Genomic DNA, 13,655 nt, shown 5'->3' on the forward strand with positions numbered 1-13,655 from the left:
TCGAGCAACTGCGTTCTGAGTCTTCTCGATCTTTTCTTGAGGTAGAAACACCTTCTGGAGGACCGAATCTATTCTGTATCCCAGAAATTTTATCTGCTGAGATGGAATCAAGCTGGATTTCTCCAAATTCATGAGCCACCCCAGACTCTCTAGGTGGTCCTGAGTCTCCTGAAGGTGTACCAACGCCTGGCTCTTGGACTCTGCAAAAATTAGCAGATCGTCCAGGTAAGGGACAATTGAAATACCCCTCAGCCTTAATGGCTCTAGGGCATCCGCCATTACCTTGGTAAACACCCTTGGAGAAGATGAGAGGCCAAAGGGGAGGGCCCTGAACTGCAGATGCCAGACCGATTCCCCGAGATTGACCGCCAGCCTTAGGAATTTCTGGCACTCCTGATTTATTGGGATGTGCAGGTAAGCGTCCCTCAGATCCAAGGATGCCATGAAACAGTTTGGGGACAACAGTTTGGTCACTGAATAAATGGTGTCCATCCTGAAGTGCTTGTACCGAATTGATCTGTTTAGGATTTTCAAATTTAGGATCATTCGGTACTTGCCTGAGGGTTTTTTCACTAGAAAGATCTGAGAATAAAACCCACGGCCTTGTTGCCCCTCGGGGACTTGGATAATCACTTCCTGTTGAATCAGCTCTTGTAAAAGAGACATCATTGAGGAAGCCTCTTCCGGATCCCTTGGAAGGGGAGTAACATGGAATCTGCTTGGAGGTGTCTCCGAAAACTCCAGTTTGTATCCTTGAGCCACTATATTCTTCACAAAGGGGCTTGCGGATACGTCTTCCCAACGTGGGAGGAACCATAACAGCCTTCCTCCCACTGGAAGACTGTTGTCACTTGCTTTTATTGGCCTGGTCAGGTGGTCTAAAGAGGACTCCACCTTTCCCTTTGCCTTTATGGGAGGTCCATCTTGATCTCTGATCTTGTTCACGACCTCTGTTGGTTTGTTGAACAGAACGAAATCTCTTCTTAGGAGGAGATTTTTTTGATGGAAAGGCTTTCTTCTTATCCGCCGTTCTGTCAAGAATTGCTTCCAATTCAGGCCCGAAAAGCAAGTCACCGGCAAAAGGTAAACCACAGAGTTTCACCTTAGAAGCTGAATCACCTGTCCAGGTTTTCAACCAGACCGCCCTCCTGGCAGAGTTGACAAGGGCTGCTGACCTGGCAGACATTTTGATAGACTCAGCAGAAGCATCGGCCATATATTTTACTGCCTTTAGGAGCAGCGGAAATGAATCCAGGAGATCTTTCCTTGCTGTTCCAGCCTCCACATGCCCTTTAAGTTGTTCGAGCCAGCACTCAAGATTTCTGGCTACCACCGTGGAGGCCATGGCCGGCTTAAGGCTAGACGTAGAGGAGTCCCAAGCCTTTTTAAGGAGAGAATCTGCCCTTTTATCCATGGTGTCTTTCAGAACACCCATGTCTTCGAACGCCAAATCCGTGCGGCGAGACACCTGAGAAAAAGCAGCATCCACTCTGGGCTTTTTGTTCCATAGGTGCGCCGTATCCTCTTCAAACGGAAATCTCCTTCTTAGGGATTTAGAGAAAAAAAAGGGGCCCTCTCTGGGTCCTTCCACTCTTTTTCAATAGATTCAGTAAGGACTTTATGAACAGGAAAAACCCTGCGCTTTGTCTGTTCAAGGCCCTGGTACATTCTGTCATGAAGTGAAACTTGCACCTTTTCTTCTGCGATTTCCAACGTGGTGTAAATCGCTTTCAGCAACTCCTCAACCTCTTCCAAGGATAATTTGTATCTGGAAGAACTAGCCACCTCTTCCTTCTCTTCCTCCTCTGAATCCCTGATGGAACAGAGAGCACTCTCCCCCTCATCTTCTGAATCACTTGACACTGCAGACTTAGAAGTAGACGGCTGGGAAGATGTACCACCCGTTTGTTGGGAATCTGATAGAACTTGTGGCGTCCTGGATAACAGGGAACGAACTGAGGACAGGGTGTCTGTGAGTTCTTTAAATGAAGATATGAATTCATTATTCTGCTGACTAGACTCTTCCTTCACAAGGTCAGCAATACATGTTTTACAAAGTGGCTTCACCCAGGAATCTCTGAGTGGATTCCTGCATGAAGGGCATTTCCTTGATGCTGGGGCTCTTGTCTTCACTGTGGCTTTAACCTAGTAAAGAAAAAGCCACCATGAAAGCCCAATAACCACAAATAAAAGAAAACCACCACCTAGTGATTTCTTGCAAGGGAGAAAATCGTGACCCACACCAAAAAGGATCAGAAGAAAAGACTCCCAGATGCATATGTATCCTGTTAGACTGGGAACAGTTACTCAGTCTACAGGGCAGGCTCCAAAGGAGGAAGGAAGAAACCCCACAATAAAAGCTCACACAGTAAAGAAAAAAGAGGCACCACTGCACCTCTCCTACCTGAGCTTGGCCGGCGCTGGCGGTGCCTGCTTCCACCGTCGCTGCAGACTTTTCCTCCATGTTGTTGAAAAGTGCAGCTTGCTGGCAGATCTCTCCATTTAAATACCGCTTCCCGCGTCCTCCTCTGTGGACCGGAAGCGGAAGCGCCGACCTCGTGACCTGCCTCTGACCCCTGCGTGTACTGCGGTTGGAGCAAACCCCGCCACGCCCCCACCGGAAGTGACGCCGCGCGTCCCCGGGATCAGAGCCCGAAAGTGCGGGAGATTCAAATGCCAAAAGCGGCTCCCCGCCCGCCGACCGGCCGAAGCGCGGATCTCTGACGCCCGGACCGGATCCTCCGATGGGTTTCAGCTCCCCTGAGCGAACGAGGTGAGAGGCTCCGGAGCATACCCCCTTTGACACTCCAGGGAGGGGAGCTGGGATGGTCTCCAAGCTGAAACAGCAAACACAAAACTGGGCAATAAATCCTTCTCTCCCCCTGGAGAGAGTGCAGCCCTTTCCACATAGCTCCTGCAATGCTTCCACCATGGCGGAGGAAACACAAATGACTGAGGCATGGTGGAAGAGGAGGAGTTTTTATTTGCAGTGTTTCCTGTGGATTGGGTGGAGCTGCGCTCTCTCCAGGTGCTGTCCTGAAAGGCGATCTGAGAAAATGTCCTGATCAATTCGACGACGAAGCCGATTCTCTTCTGTTCATTGACGTATTTTTGGACATTTGTCTTTTTTCAGCATGCTGCTCTTTATAAAAGTAGTGTTGTGGGTTCTTTTTGCAGGAACCTCCTGCACCTCCATATGTTCTGTCAGCCATTGTTTCACCTTACGCAAATACATCATCAGAATAGAAAGCATGGTTCTTGTAGCAAGGATTCAAAAGACTTGCAAGCACATGTTTAATCTCTTCATGCTTCTCAAAACATATCAAGCAAAGCTCTTTGGCTTGACAGACCATCATTTGAAAGTTGGAGGGTGTTGTGTGCCATGATGACACAGAGGTCTGACGTATCAGCAAGCCTCACGCCTTTAGGCATGTTTGCTCCACTGTCTCCAAGTTTTTCAAGCATCACTCGGTCTTTGTTGATTCCCCATTCTTCAAGAATGCCTAGAAACCTCTCTCTATTGTACTCAGCTGTGTGGGATCCTTGTATCACTTTTGTATTCAATACCAATTGCCTTTGTCCATCTGCTGTCGATGAAGTGGCATGCAAGAATGAGTAGTGACTCTGGCTCCGTTTTTTTGTCCTGACCAGCAGTCAGTTGTGAATGAGAGCAAGTTTCCAGCATTCTCTGGGTGCAGCATAGCCTTTACTTTGTCAACTACCTTTTGGTGTAGCTTTGCCAGCATTTTGGTTCGATAATACTTCTCACTCTTCAGTGTGTAGCTTGGCTCAAGCATGGACATCAACCGCTTAAATCCGAGTCAGACACCATTGTGAATGGCTGGTTATCAGTGACATCTCTGATTACTCTGTCTAGCAGTTGGGATCTTCCATCTGAATCTAGACAGTGACATCTGTTTTTTCACAAACATACAGTGCCTTGCGAAAGTATTCAACCCCCTTGAACTTTGCGACCTTTTGCCACATTTCAAGGCTTCAAACATAAAGATATAAAACTGTAATTTTTGGTGAAGAATCAACAAGTGGGACACAATCATGAAGTGGAACGAAATTTATTGGATATTTCAAACTTTGTTAACATAAAAACTGAAAAATTGGGCATGCAAAATTATTCAGCCCCTTTACTTTCAGTGCAGCAAACTCTCTCCAGAAGTTGTGAGGATCTCTGAATGATCCAATGTTGACCAAAATGAGTAATGATGATAAATAGAATCCACCTGTGTGTAATCAAGTCTCCGTATAAATGCACCTGCACTGTGATAGTCTCAGAGGTCCGTTTAAAGCGCAGAGAGCATCATGAAGAACAAGGAGCACACCAGGCAGGTCCGAGATACTGTTGGAGAAGTTTAAAGCCGGATTTGGATACAAAAAGATTTCCCAAGCTTTAAACATCCCAAGGAGCACTGTGCAAGTGATAATATTGAAATTGAAGGAGTATAAGACCACTGCAAATCTATGAAGACCTGGCCGTCCCTCTAAACTTTCAGCTCATACAAGGAGAAGACTGATCAGAGATGCAGCCAAGAGGCCCATGATCATTCTGGATGAACTGCAGAGATCTACAGCTGAGGTGGGAGACTCTGTCCATAGGACAACAATCAGTCGTATACTGCACAAATCTGGCCTTTATGGAAGAGTGGCAAGAAGAAAGCCATTTCTTAAAGATATCCATAAAAAAAAAAAAAAAAAAAAAGTGTCCTTTAAAGTTTGCCACAAGCCACCTGGGAGACACACCAGACATGTGGAAGAAGGTGCTGTGGTCAGATGAAACCAAAAATCGAACTTTTTGGAAACAATGCAAAATGTTATGGTTTGGCGTAAAAGCAACACAGCTCATCACCCTGAACACACCATCCCCACTGTCAAACATGGTGGTGGCAGCATCATGGTTTGGGCCTGCTTTTCTTCAGTAGGGACAGGGAAGATGCTTAAAATTGATGGAAAGATGGAGCCAAATACAGGACCATTCTGGAATAAAACCTGATGGAGTCTGCAAAAGACCAGAGACTGGGACGGAGATTTGTCTTTCCAACAAGGCAATGATCCAAAACATAAAAGCAAAATCTACAATGGAATGGTTCACAAATAAACATATCCAGGTATTAGAATGGCCAAGTCAAAAGTCCAGACCTGAATCCAATCGAGAATCTGTGGAAAGAACTGAAAACGGCTGTTCAAACGCTCTCCATCCAGCCTCACTGAGCTTGATCTGTTTTGCAAGGAGGAATGGGCAAAAATTTCAGTCTTTCGATGTGCAAAAAACTGATAGAGACATACCCAAAGCGACTTACAGCTGTAATCGCAGCAAAAGGTGGCGCTACAAAGTATTAACTTAAGGGGGCTGAATAATTTTGCACGCCCAATTTCAGTTTTTTTTTTTATTTGTTAAAAAAGTTTGAAATATCCAATAAATTTCGTTCCACTTCATGATTGTGTCCCACTTGTTGTGGATTCTTCACAAAAAAAAAAAAAAAAAAAATTAATTACAGTTTTATTTCTTTTGGTTTGAAGCCTGAAATGTGGCAAAAGGTCGCAAAGTTCAAGGGGGCCGAATACTTTCGCAAGGCCTATGGAGATTTTTTTATTGACTGTAGTTTGTCGCTATTCTATATTATATTCTATTCAAAAATTAGAATTTCTGGAGATGGTTGTGTTCTTATTATAGTCCATTCTTTTTTCTATATTTTTGTATTCCATTGTTCTGGATTCTCATCTATTAGTCAAATTAATTCTATTCGAAATTCGGAAGACAGTCATATTCTATTTTTTCTGTTCTATGCTTCTCTATTCCAAATTCAAAGATGGTTGAGTTATATTCTATTGCATTTCTATTCCATTGTTTTAAATTCTATTCTACACTGACAGATTTGCATGGGGCACTGGTGCACACTGCGAAAGATGGTCATGGGGCACAGGCACACTGCAAAAGATGTGCAAAGGACAATAGTACACCGACAGATTGCGATGGGGCAATAGTGCAGTATGGCACTGACAGAAGAGGTATAACTCATTATTTCTATTTTTTTGGCTTTATATTCTATTTTTTAATTATTTTCTATTTAAAATTTAAATTTCGGAAGATAGTTCTAAAATAACTTAATCTAAGAATTTCGCATTTTGAATAGAAATGATTAGAATAGAAAACAAAATAGAATAAAAATAGAAAGAATATGTAACCACCTTCCTAGATTTCAAATGGATTAGAATTTGAATAGAAAAATCAAGATAGAAAATAGAGACTAGAATAAAATATAAAGAACATAATTATTCTATTTTTAATTATTTTGGATTCCATGGTTTTGGATTCTATTCAAATTTAGAAGATGGTCATGTTCTATTTTAATCTTTAGAAAATCAATTTGATTTCGATTGGAATGCAAGATTCATTTAAATTTGTTACAATTTTAAATCTGGATACATTCAAATTTCCATATAACGAAAAATTGGTCTGAAATTCCATTTGGAACGAACCACACATGTCTAGTGTATAAACAGCCATATTTAGAATAGCAGGGCCTTCCTGTTGGAGAGATTCAACCCATCCCCCCCCCCCCCTCCCTGCAGCAGTTCTACTAGTTCAAGCTGAGGTTTATCAAGGTCCCAGCTGTGGCATAGCCTTTTTCCTAAGGCTCCTTCCACACTATCCGTCCGTTGGACGGATGCCGTTTTTCTCAGCGGGGGAATCGAGCCGCCGATCCCCCGCTGAGCAGAATGATGACAGCTGTGTCTCCGGGCTGTGTGCGGAGACATGGCTGTCAGTTCCCCATGCATCTCTATGAAGGAAATCGGATGGGAATGGACCGTCGGTCCGTTCTCATCCGATCCGCTGGACGGATGTAAAAAAGGGTTTCCATCCGTCCAGATTTGACGGATCGGATCGGGTCAGATGTCAGCGGACATGTCTCCGCTGCCCCATAGGAATGCATGGGGGGGGCCGTTCAGATCCGCCAAAAAAAAAAACAAAAAACGAACAGGCGGATCTGAACGGTCCGCCTGTGTGAAAGGGGCCTAACTCTTCTTGGAGCTAAGGACCTGGTCTGAGAACTCCCTAAAGAGTACCTGGTGAGGCCCTATTAACATTGCTGGTATCCTTTGGGTGAGTGCCAGTGGTGGTCCATAATTATTTTTTTTCCTGGCATATAGACCACAATGACTCCTGAATCATTTATATACATCTGTTTTAAGGCTTGTAGGATCTTACAGTTTGAGTGACATAACAGCCTTCGTAAGCAGTTCCAACGATCACAGAGCCATCTGGTTTCTGGGTTACCCAAAGGCTGCAGGAAGCGTCAGTTTGCAAGATGTCCATTTTTCCCCTTTTATCTGAAAAATAAAATACTCTTTGAGGCACACTATACAGAATCCAGACAGGCACACTATACAGAATCCAGACATTGTCTGGAAAAAAAAAAAAAATGGTTACAACAGAAAATAGTTTTTATTACATCCATCAGTTTTTCCTCCTGCTCCTACATATGGGTTGAGATGTCCCTTCAAGTTCATAGAAGTAGTAATTCTACAATGCATCTGTTTTTGCATCAGTTTTTTTCATCCGTTTTTTGTTTTGATGGATAAAAAATAGGGCATTCATCCGTTCCAAAAAACAGACATTGACGGAAGTGGATGATCATCCGTTGTCATCAGTTTTTACATAGAGATGCATGGACGTCAGTTTTTCATCCGTCAACGGTTGGATGAAAAAAATGGACAAAGACCATATGTGTGAAAGGGGCCTTAGACTGCATTCACACCTGGGTGATTTGAATTGTAGGCAGAATTGCAGCAATTACGCCTGCGATTTTAAAACTCCCTAGTAAAAAACGACAAATTGCACAAACGCAAATTTCAGATGCCATTTATTTTAATGGCACCTAAAAAAACAGTGCGGTTCTGCCACAAGTGTAGCTCAAACCGCATCTTGTAAAGCTTGCCCAAAAAGGATCAGGAGCTTCTTTTGAGTTATAAGCTTCAGGCAATGCTGATTGCAGTACGATTTTTTACACGTCAGAACCACACAGTGTTTTAGGTGCCATTAAAATGAATTGCATCTGAAATGCACATTCTGCAATTTGTCATTGTATCAGAAAAATGCCCAGGTTTGAATGCAGCCTTACATACAATGTATAACAAACTCAACTCCGAGACATATGTAGACAAAAGCATTATTAAAGTCATGATTACATGAACATAATATAAAACCATAAACCCTAATAACTATGGTCGTAGAGCAAAATTCCCCAAGGAAATAATGATAAATACCAAAAATCTTTTTTTGGGGGGGGGGGGGGCTTGGGGATATCAGCATGGCCGTGATGCTTAGTGGTAATGAAGGTGTTAAGTCAACCTGTTTCACGATGCCGCTTCTTCAGGAGCATCTCACCACTGAATTAGTAAAAAGCTGGTAAATGGGGGATGGTTGGTGCATACAAATGTGGATCCACCAAGGATGTGGTAAAGCAAGAGATACTATCAATTCAAATAGTATCATGAACTATTACATATAGTACTCAGATACAGGGGCATAGTACCCACCCCAATAAGTGGGCCTGTAATTGTGTTCAATTAAGGTATGAGGGAGTCCTTAGAAAAGGGAGGGTCCCATTGATATCGGAAAGTACTAGAGGTAAATATTTCTTTATAAAAAGCTTCTGGGTAGCAATAATCTCCACAAGCATTAGAAGGGATAATCTTGGTATTCCGAGGAAAAATCCCAATGTAAAAGGATATTGGATCCATAGGGTAATAGTATGAATCTGATGGCAAGTCCACAAAGCATGCGCCATCCGATGCTATGGGGGAGCCGCCATTGACACGTCACCATTTTCCCCATGTAAATACATTTCTAAAAGGGGCTATTGACATGAAATGTTCACCACGTCGTTAACAAGCCATGCAATCCATACAAAGACAAAAACAAATAAGTATAGAAATTTAGTTATATGTAATGAAATGGAATGACAGGGGAAAAGTATTGAACACGCTAACTGAAATGTATTTAATACTTCATACAAAATCCTTTGTTGGTAATGACAGCTTCAAGACGCCTCCTGTATGGGGAAACTAGTCGTATGCGTTGCTCAGGTGTGATTTTTGGCCCTTTCCTCCACATAGTCTTCAAGGTTCCATGGGCTTCTTCTATGAACTCTGATCTTTATTTCTTTCTATAGATTTTCTATTACATTCAAGTCAGGTGATTGGCTGGGCCATTCTAGCAGCTTTATTTTCTTTGAAGCTAATTGAGAGAGTGTCCTTGTCTTTGTGTTTGGGACCATTGTCTTGCTGAAAGGTCCACTCTCGTTCCACCATTGTCCTGGTAGATGGCAGCAGATTTTTAGCAAGAATGTCTCGGTACATTTTTCCATTCATCCTTCAATGATATGAAGTTTGCCAGTACCGTATGCTGAAAAACAGCCCCACACCATGATCTTCCCACCTCCAAACTTCACTGTTTTATATGGGGATGAGCAGTGCCATTTGACCGCCAGCGTATTAAATCCAAAGAGTTAAATTTTGGTCTCATCTGACCAGACTATTTTCCCCCAGTATTTCACAGGCTTGTCTAAATATTGTGCAGCAAACTTTAAACAAGCTTCAGCATGCTTTTTCTTGGCAATGGAGACTTGCGTGGTCAGCGTGCAAACAGGCCATGGCGGTTGAGAGCATTACTTTTCAGGTAAAACAAATTATTGAAAAAACGTCACAATTTTTCTAGGTAAATATATTTCTAAAGTTGCTATTGACAAGATTTTCACCATGTCAGTAACAGCGCATGCAAGCCATACATACAAAAAAAAACAAATACGTTCAGAGATTAAGTTATGTGTAGTAAAATTGAATGACATAGGGGAAAAAAAAAAAAAAAAAAAAAGTATTTAACACATGAAGAAAGGGGGGTTCAAAAACACATGGAAAGCCAAGACACCAGCTGAAATCTATCATTAATGAGAAATTACCTAGATCTATATTACACCAGATACCCCTCACTCAAAATCCACTGATTGGAATATAGCATAATGTCAAGCAAGGTTTGCTTTCCGGGCTTTGTAGTACACAACAAATTTGGAGGAGTAAAGATGACTAGGACCTCTGTCAGACATTTATTGGAGATTTGGGTCCTCTTTGGATAGCTTTTCTCTCACTTAGGGAAATAAGATCTTGAGAGGAATACAGACCAAAAAAAAAAAAAAAAAAAAAAGGAAGGAGGTGAAGGGAATACTGTGCAGCTCTACTTGAGTTACTGACCTGGAGCCTAGGTTCACACTGTATGCAGGTTTAAAATGCATGCGAGTTCAGCTGAACCCGCACAATTTCAAACTGGCATTTCAGTCCGACTACAGGGGCGATTTGAGAGACATCTGTCTGGGTTCATGCACAGATGTCTGTTGAAATTGCATCTGAAGTTGCCAAAAGTAGTGCAGGAACTACTTTCGGGAATCGGTGTGGTGCCGCAAAGTCGGCGTTGCACGATTTGGACAGTGCGGTTGCCAGCAATAGGCTCTGATTTGGCATGTCAAATCTGCCCAATGTGAACAGAGGTGAAGCAACCATGCAGATCACAACTCCTGACACATCAACGCCTCATAATATTGGAGGCGTTGGGTGACCACAAAAGCAAACCAATTCGAATTTAAACTGGTTGTAAAGGCAGAAGATTTTTTAACCTTAATGCATTATCTGGACTCAAAAAAAAAAAAATTTTTTTTTATTATACATCCATCCATACATACACACACGTTATAAACCCGCGCTCAGAACTACAAAATATGATGCATGTGAAAAAATTTGTGAAGTGTATATTTGCAGCTGCTGCTCACTAAGTAAAAACTCAGAAAAATAGGATGTACAGAAAAACAGCGCTTGCAATAATTTAAATAAAATTAAAAATAAAGTACCAATTGAATAATAACCATTAAGTGCAATTGTGCTAAATAAACTATAATCTTTGATAATATGAGTGCATAAGGTGCAATCATGCTACATCCAAACCGTATTAATTTATAATAAACAAAACGCAAATTATAGTTATCAATAAGAGCAGAGTGTTCAATATAAAAGGTGCAAAATGATAACAAAAACAAATGGCCGGCTGCGTTCCTGGAAGGATTATGGGATCGCCTTTTTATGTGGATCTGTGTCTTTTACATGATAATATCCTATCTTTCCTTGTGAGTGTCATTTTACCTTCCAACAAATAAACAATTTTTTATGTGGGCTTCACCATGTTGATCCATCCTTTTTTTTTTTTTGAGTGACACTGGAGAAGGGAATTTTCTGTGTTTCCACTTGGATGTCTATTGGTCCACTTTATCATAAGGCTCCTTTGACCCATGAGCTCTGGTCAGTGGATTCCCTAAGGAGATTCGAGGCACTTTGCACCGTGTGGAGCACCTATAGCCCTTTTGGCAACAGCACCTTTCTGAGCACTTTTGCACCCGATTTTGGACTTAATACATTATTTATCATTTATTGAACTGTCACATTGTGGACATTTGTTTTTGTTATTTTGCACCTTATATTGAACACTCTGCTCTTATTGATCACTATAATTGCATTTTGTTTAGAAATTAATACGGTTTGGATGTAGCATGATTGCACTCAACGATTATAGTATATATTTACCACCATTGCACTTTATGGTTATTTTTAAATTTATGATATTTTATTCTTAATTTAAATTATTGCAAGCGCTATATATATATATATATATATATATATATATATATATAGCTTTTTTTCAGGGGAACACAGTTCCGGCACCTCCAGCCCTGAATGTATGTAAATGGCAAGGAGTGCTGGAACCCATTGTTGCTGGAGGGGATCTATTCCTGCAGGAGGATTCATTGCTGCTGGGAATATCTAATGTGGCTGCTTGGGGATCTATTGTCTCTGGAAGAGATCTCGTTTTGCGGGGGGGGGGGGGGGGGTCTATTGTTGCTGGGGTGGGTCTTATGTTGCTGAGGGGTCAGTTGTTGCTGGGAGGGATCTACTGTTTAGGCAGCAGTCTATTGATGCTGGCTGCTGGGAGATCTGTTGTTGCCGCTGAGGGCCTATTGTTTCTGGCTGGATCTATTGTTGCTGGGGGATCTATTCTACTGTTTTTTTTGTTATCATTAACAAATTCCATACAAATTACTTAGTACCACAAATGTTACTTTGTTCTGTATTTTCTAAAAGGGATGGTACTGGGAGGTGGGTAGTGGGTGGAACCAAGGAACGGTTCACGGAGGTAGGTAGGGGCGGAGACAAGGGGTAAGTCCAAAAGAGGGAGTTCCTGCACCTATCCTCTGAGAAAAAAAAAAAAAAAAAAGCTATATATATTATATAGCTATATATATATATATATATATATATATATATATATATATATATATATATATATATTTTTTTTTTTTATTTTTTATTATTATTATTATGCATTATATATACACACACACACACGCGCAAGTTATTCACACCTGTTATTAGGGATACGGTGTCCAGCAGCAACCAACGCAGGTAGCGTAGCCGCAGCAGGAATCTGATGCCTGTGCTATTTGCGCCTGCCCTAATCGCCGGTGTGAATGTAGCCTAAAGGACCGCAGTATACAGGAGGAGCCTTGGCACTGCGCCTTTCACATATTTGCAAAAAAAGCGTGCAAGCAAGCCATCCATTTAGAACACGAGTTATTGGACAGGGTCAATTTAGCTTTTTTTTTTTTTTTTTTTTTGCAAGCACGTTGGGAAATTGTCTGTTTGTATTGGTCGTTGTCCTATGTGCACCTTACTGTAAAAGGCGAGTTAATAATTGGGGTGGTTGCCATCTTTTTATAAATAAAGCAACCAAGGCATTTGCAATGCTTCCTCATTCACTTAAATGACATGTTGGATCGTTTTTTCTGCAGGTGCAAAGCATCGCAACCGCAGCATATGAACAGTACACTCATCTGCTGCCATTGCAGCATAAGGTGCTCAGAACTAAAAAACAAACACACACACACTAAAAAAGGGGAAGTTCTCATGTCTTAGCCACAATGTGACAATATATAACAAAAGAAAACCCCTCACACCCATGCAAACATGCTACTTTTGGGGCAACAGTACATCTCAGATGCATGAAAGACAAAAATAAACACACACATAAATGTTCCCCTTAAAATCAACAGTTTTTTTTTTTTTAAATAAAGGAATATTCAACAATTATGAAATATACTAGTTTGTTATTAAATGAAACTTACGTAGAATCAGAAGTTTGGAGTCATGCTTTATGCGTCTTGGAATGACAACTTGCATATTCTCCATACCACACTGCACATCCAGATCCTCATCTTGTACAGCCAAAGCGCTAAAAACCCCAGTCATTGCACAATATATGATGCCTAGGACCCTTAGAGCCATGGCTCCCTTTATCCTAACTCCTCACTTTAAGCTACAGAATATGCTCCCTGGTCTCTTATATTGGGAGTGTGTTGAGTACAGATCACCTGAGCAGGATTGCAGTTAACTCTTCCATAGACTGCATAGACAGGCTACTCAGTAACAGACCAATGTTGTCATAGCCAGCCTTCAGGGAACCCCCGGGAACCATAGTTCATGACATGTACAGCTTTCTTTTAAAGGAAAATTCTCTCATCTGACAGGGTTGGTGGTATGTGACC

The 13,655-nt window shown here is 41.6% G+C and overlaps 1 protein-coding gene across 1 annotated transcript in view; it reads right to left on the minus strand.

Annotated features, from left to right (window-relative positions):
* The window catches only part of LOC309548251 (zona pellucida sperm-binding protein 4-like), a gene marked incomplete at its 5' end in the record, with an annotated part of 86,596 nt that extends 73,237 nt beyond the window's left edge, over window positions 1–13,359 (minus strand). Inside the window, 2 exons of the mRNA XM_082248200.1 lie at window positions 7,223–7,419; window positions 13,236–13,359. Of these exons, the coding sequence (XP_082104326.1) occupies window positions 7,223–7,419; window positions 13,236–13,359 (321 nt within the window). The remainder of the gene's footprint in view (window positions 1–7,222; window positions 7,420–13,235) is intronic.
* Between the last annotated feature and the right edge of the window lie 296 nt (window positions 13,360–13,655).

Source organism: Pelophylax lessonae, assembly GCF_965119305.1.
Source record: "Pelophylax lessonae genome assembly, chromosome: 2".
Lineage (NCBI taxonomy): Eukaryota > Metazoa > Chordata > Amphibia > Anura > Ranidae > Pelophylax > Pelophylax lessonae.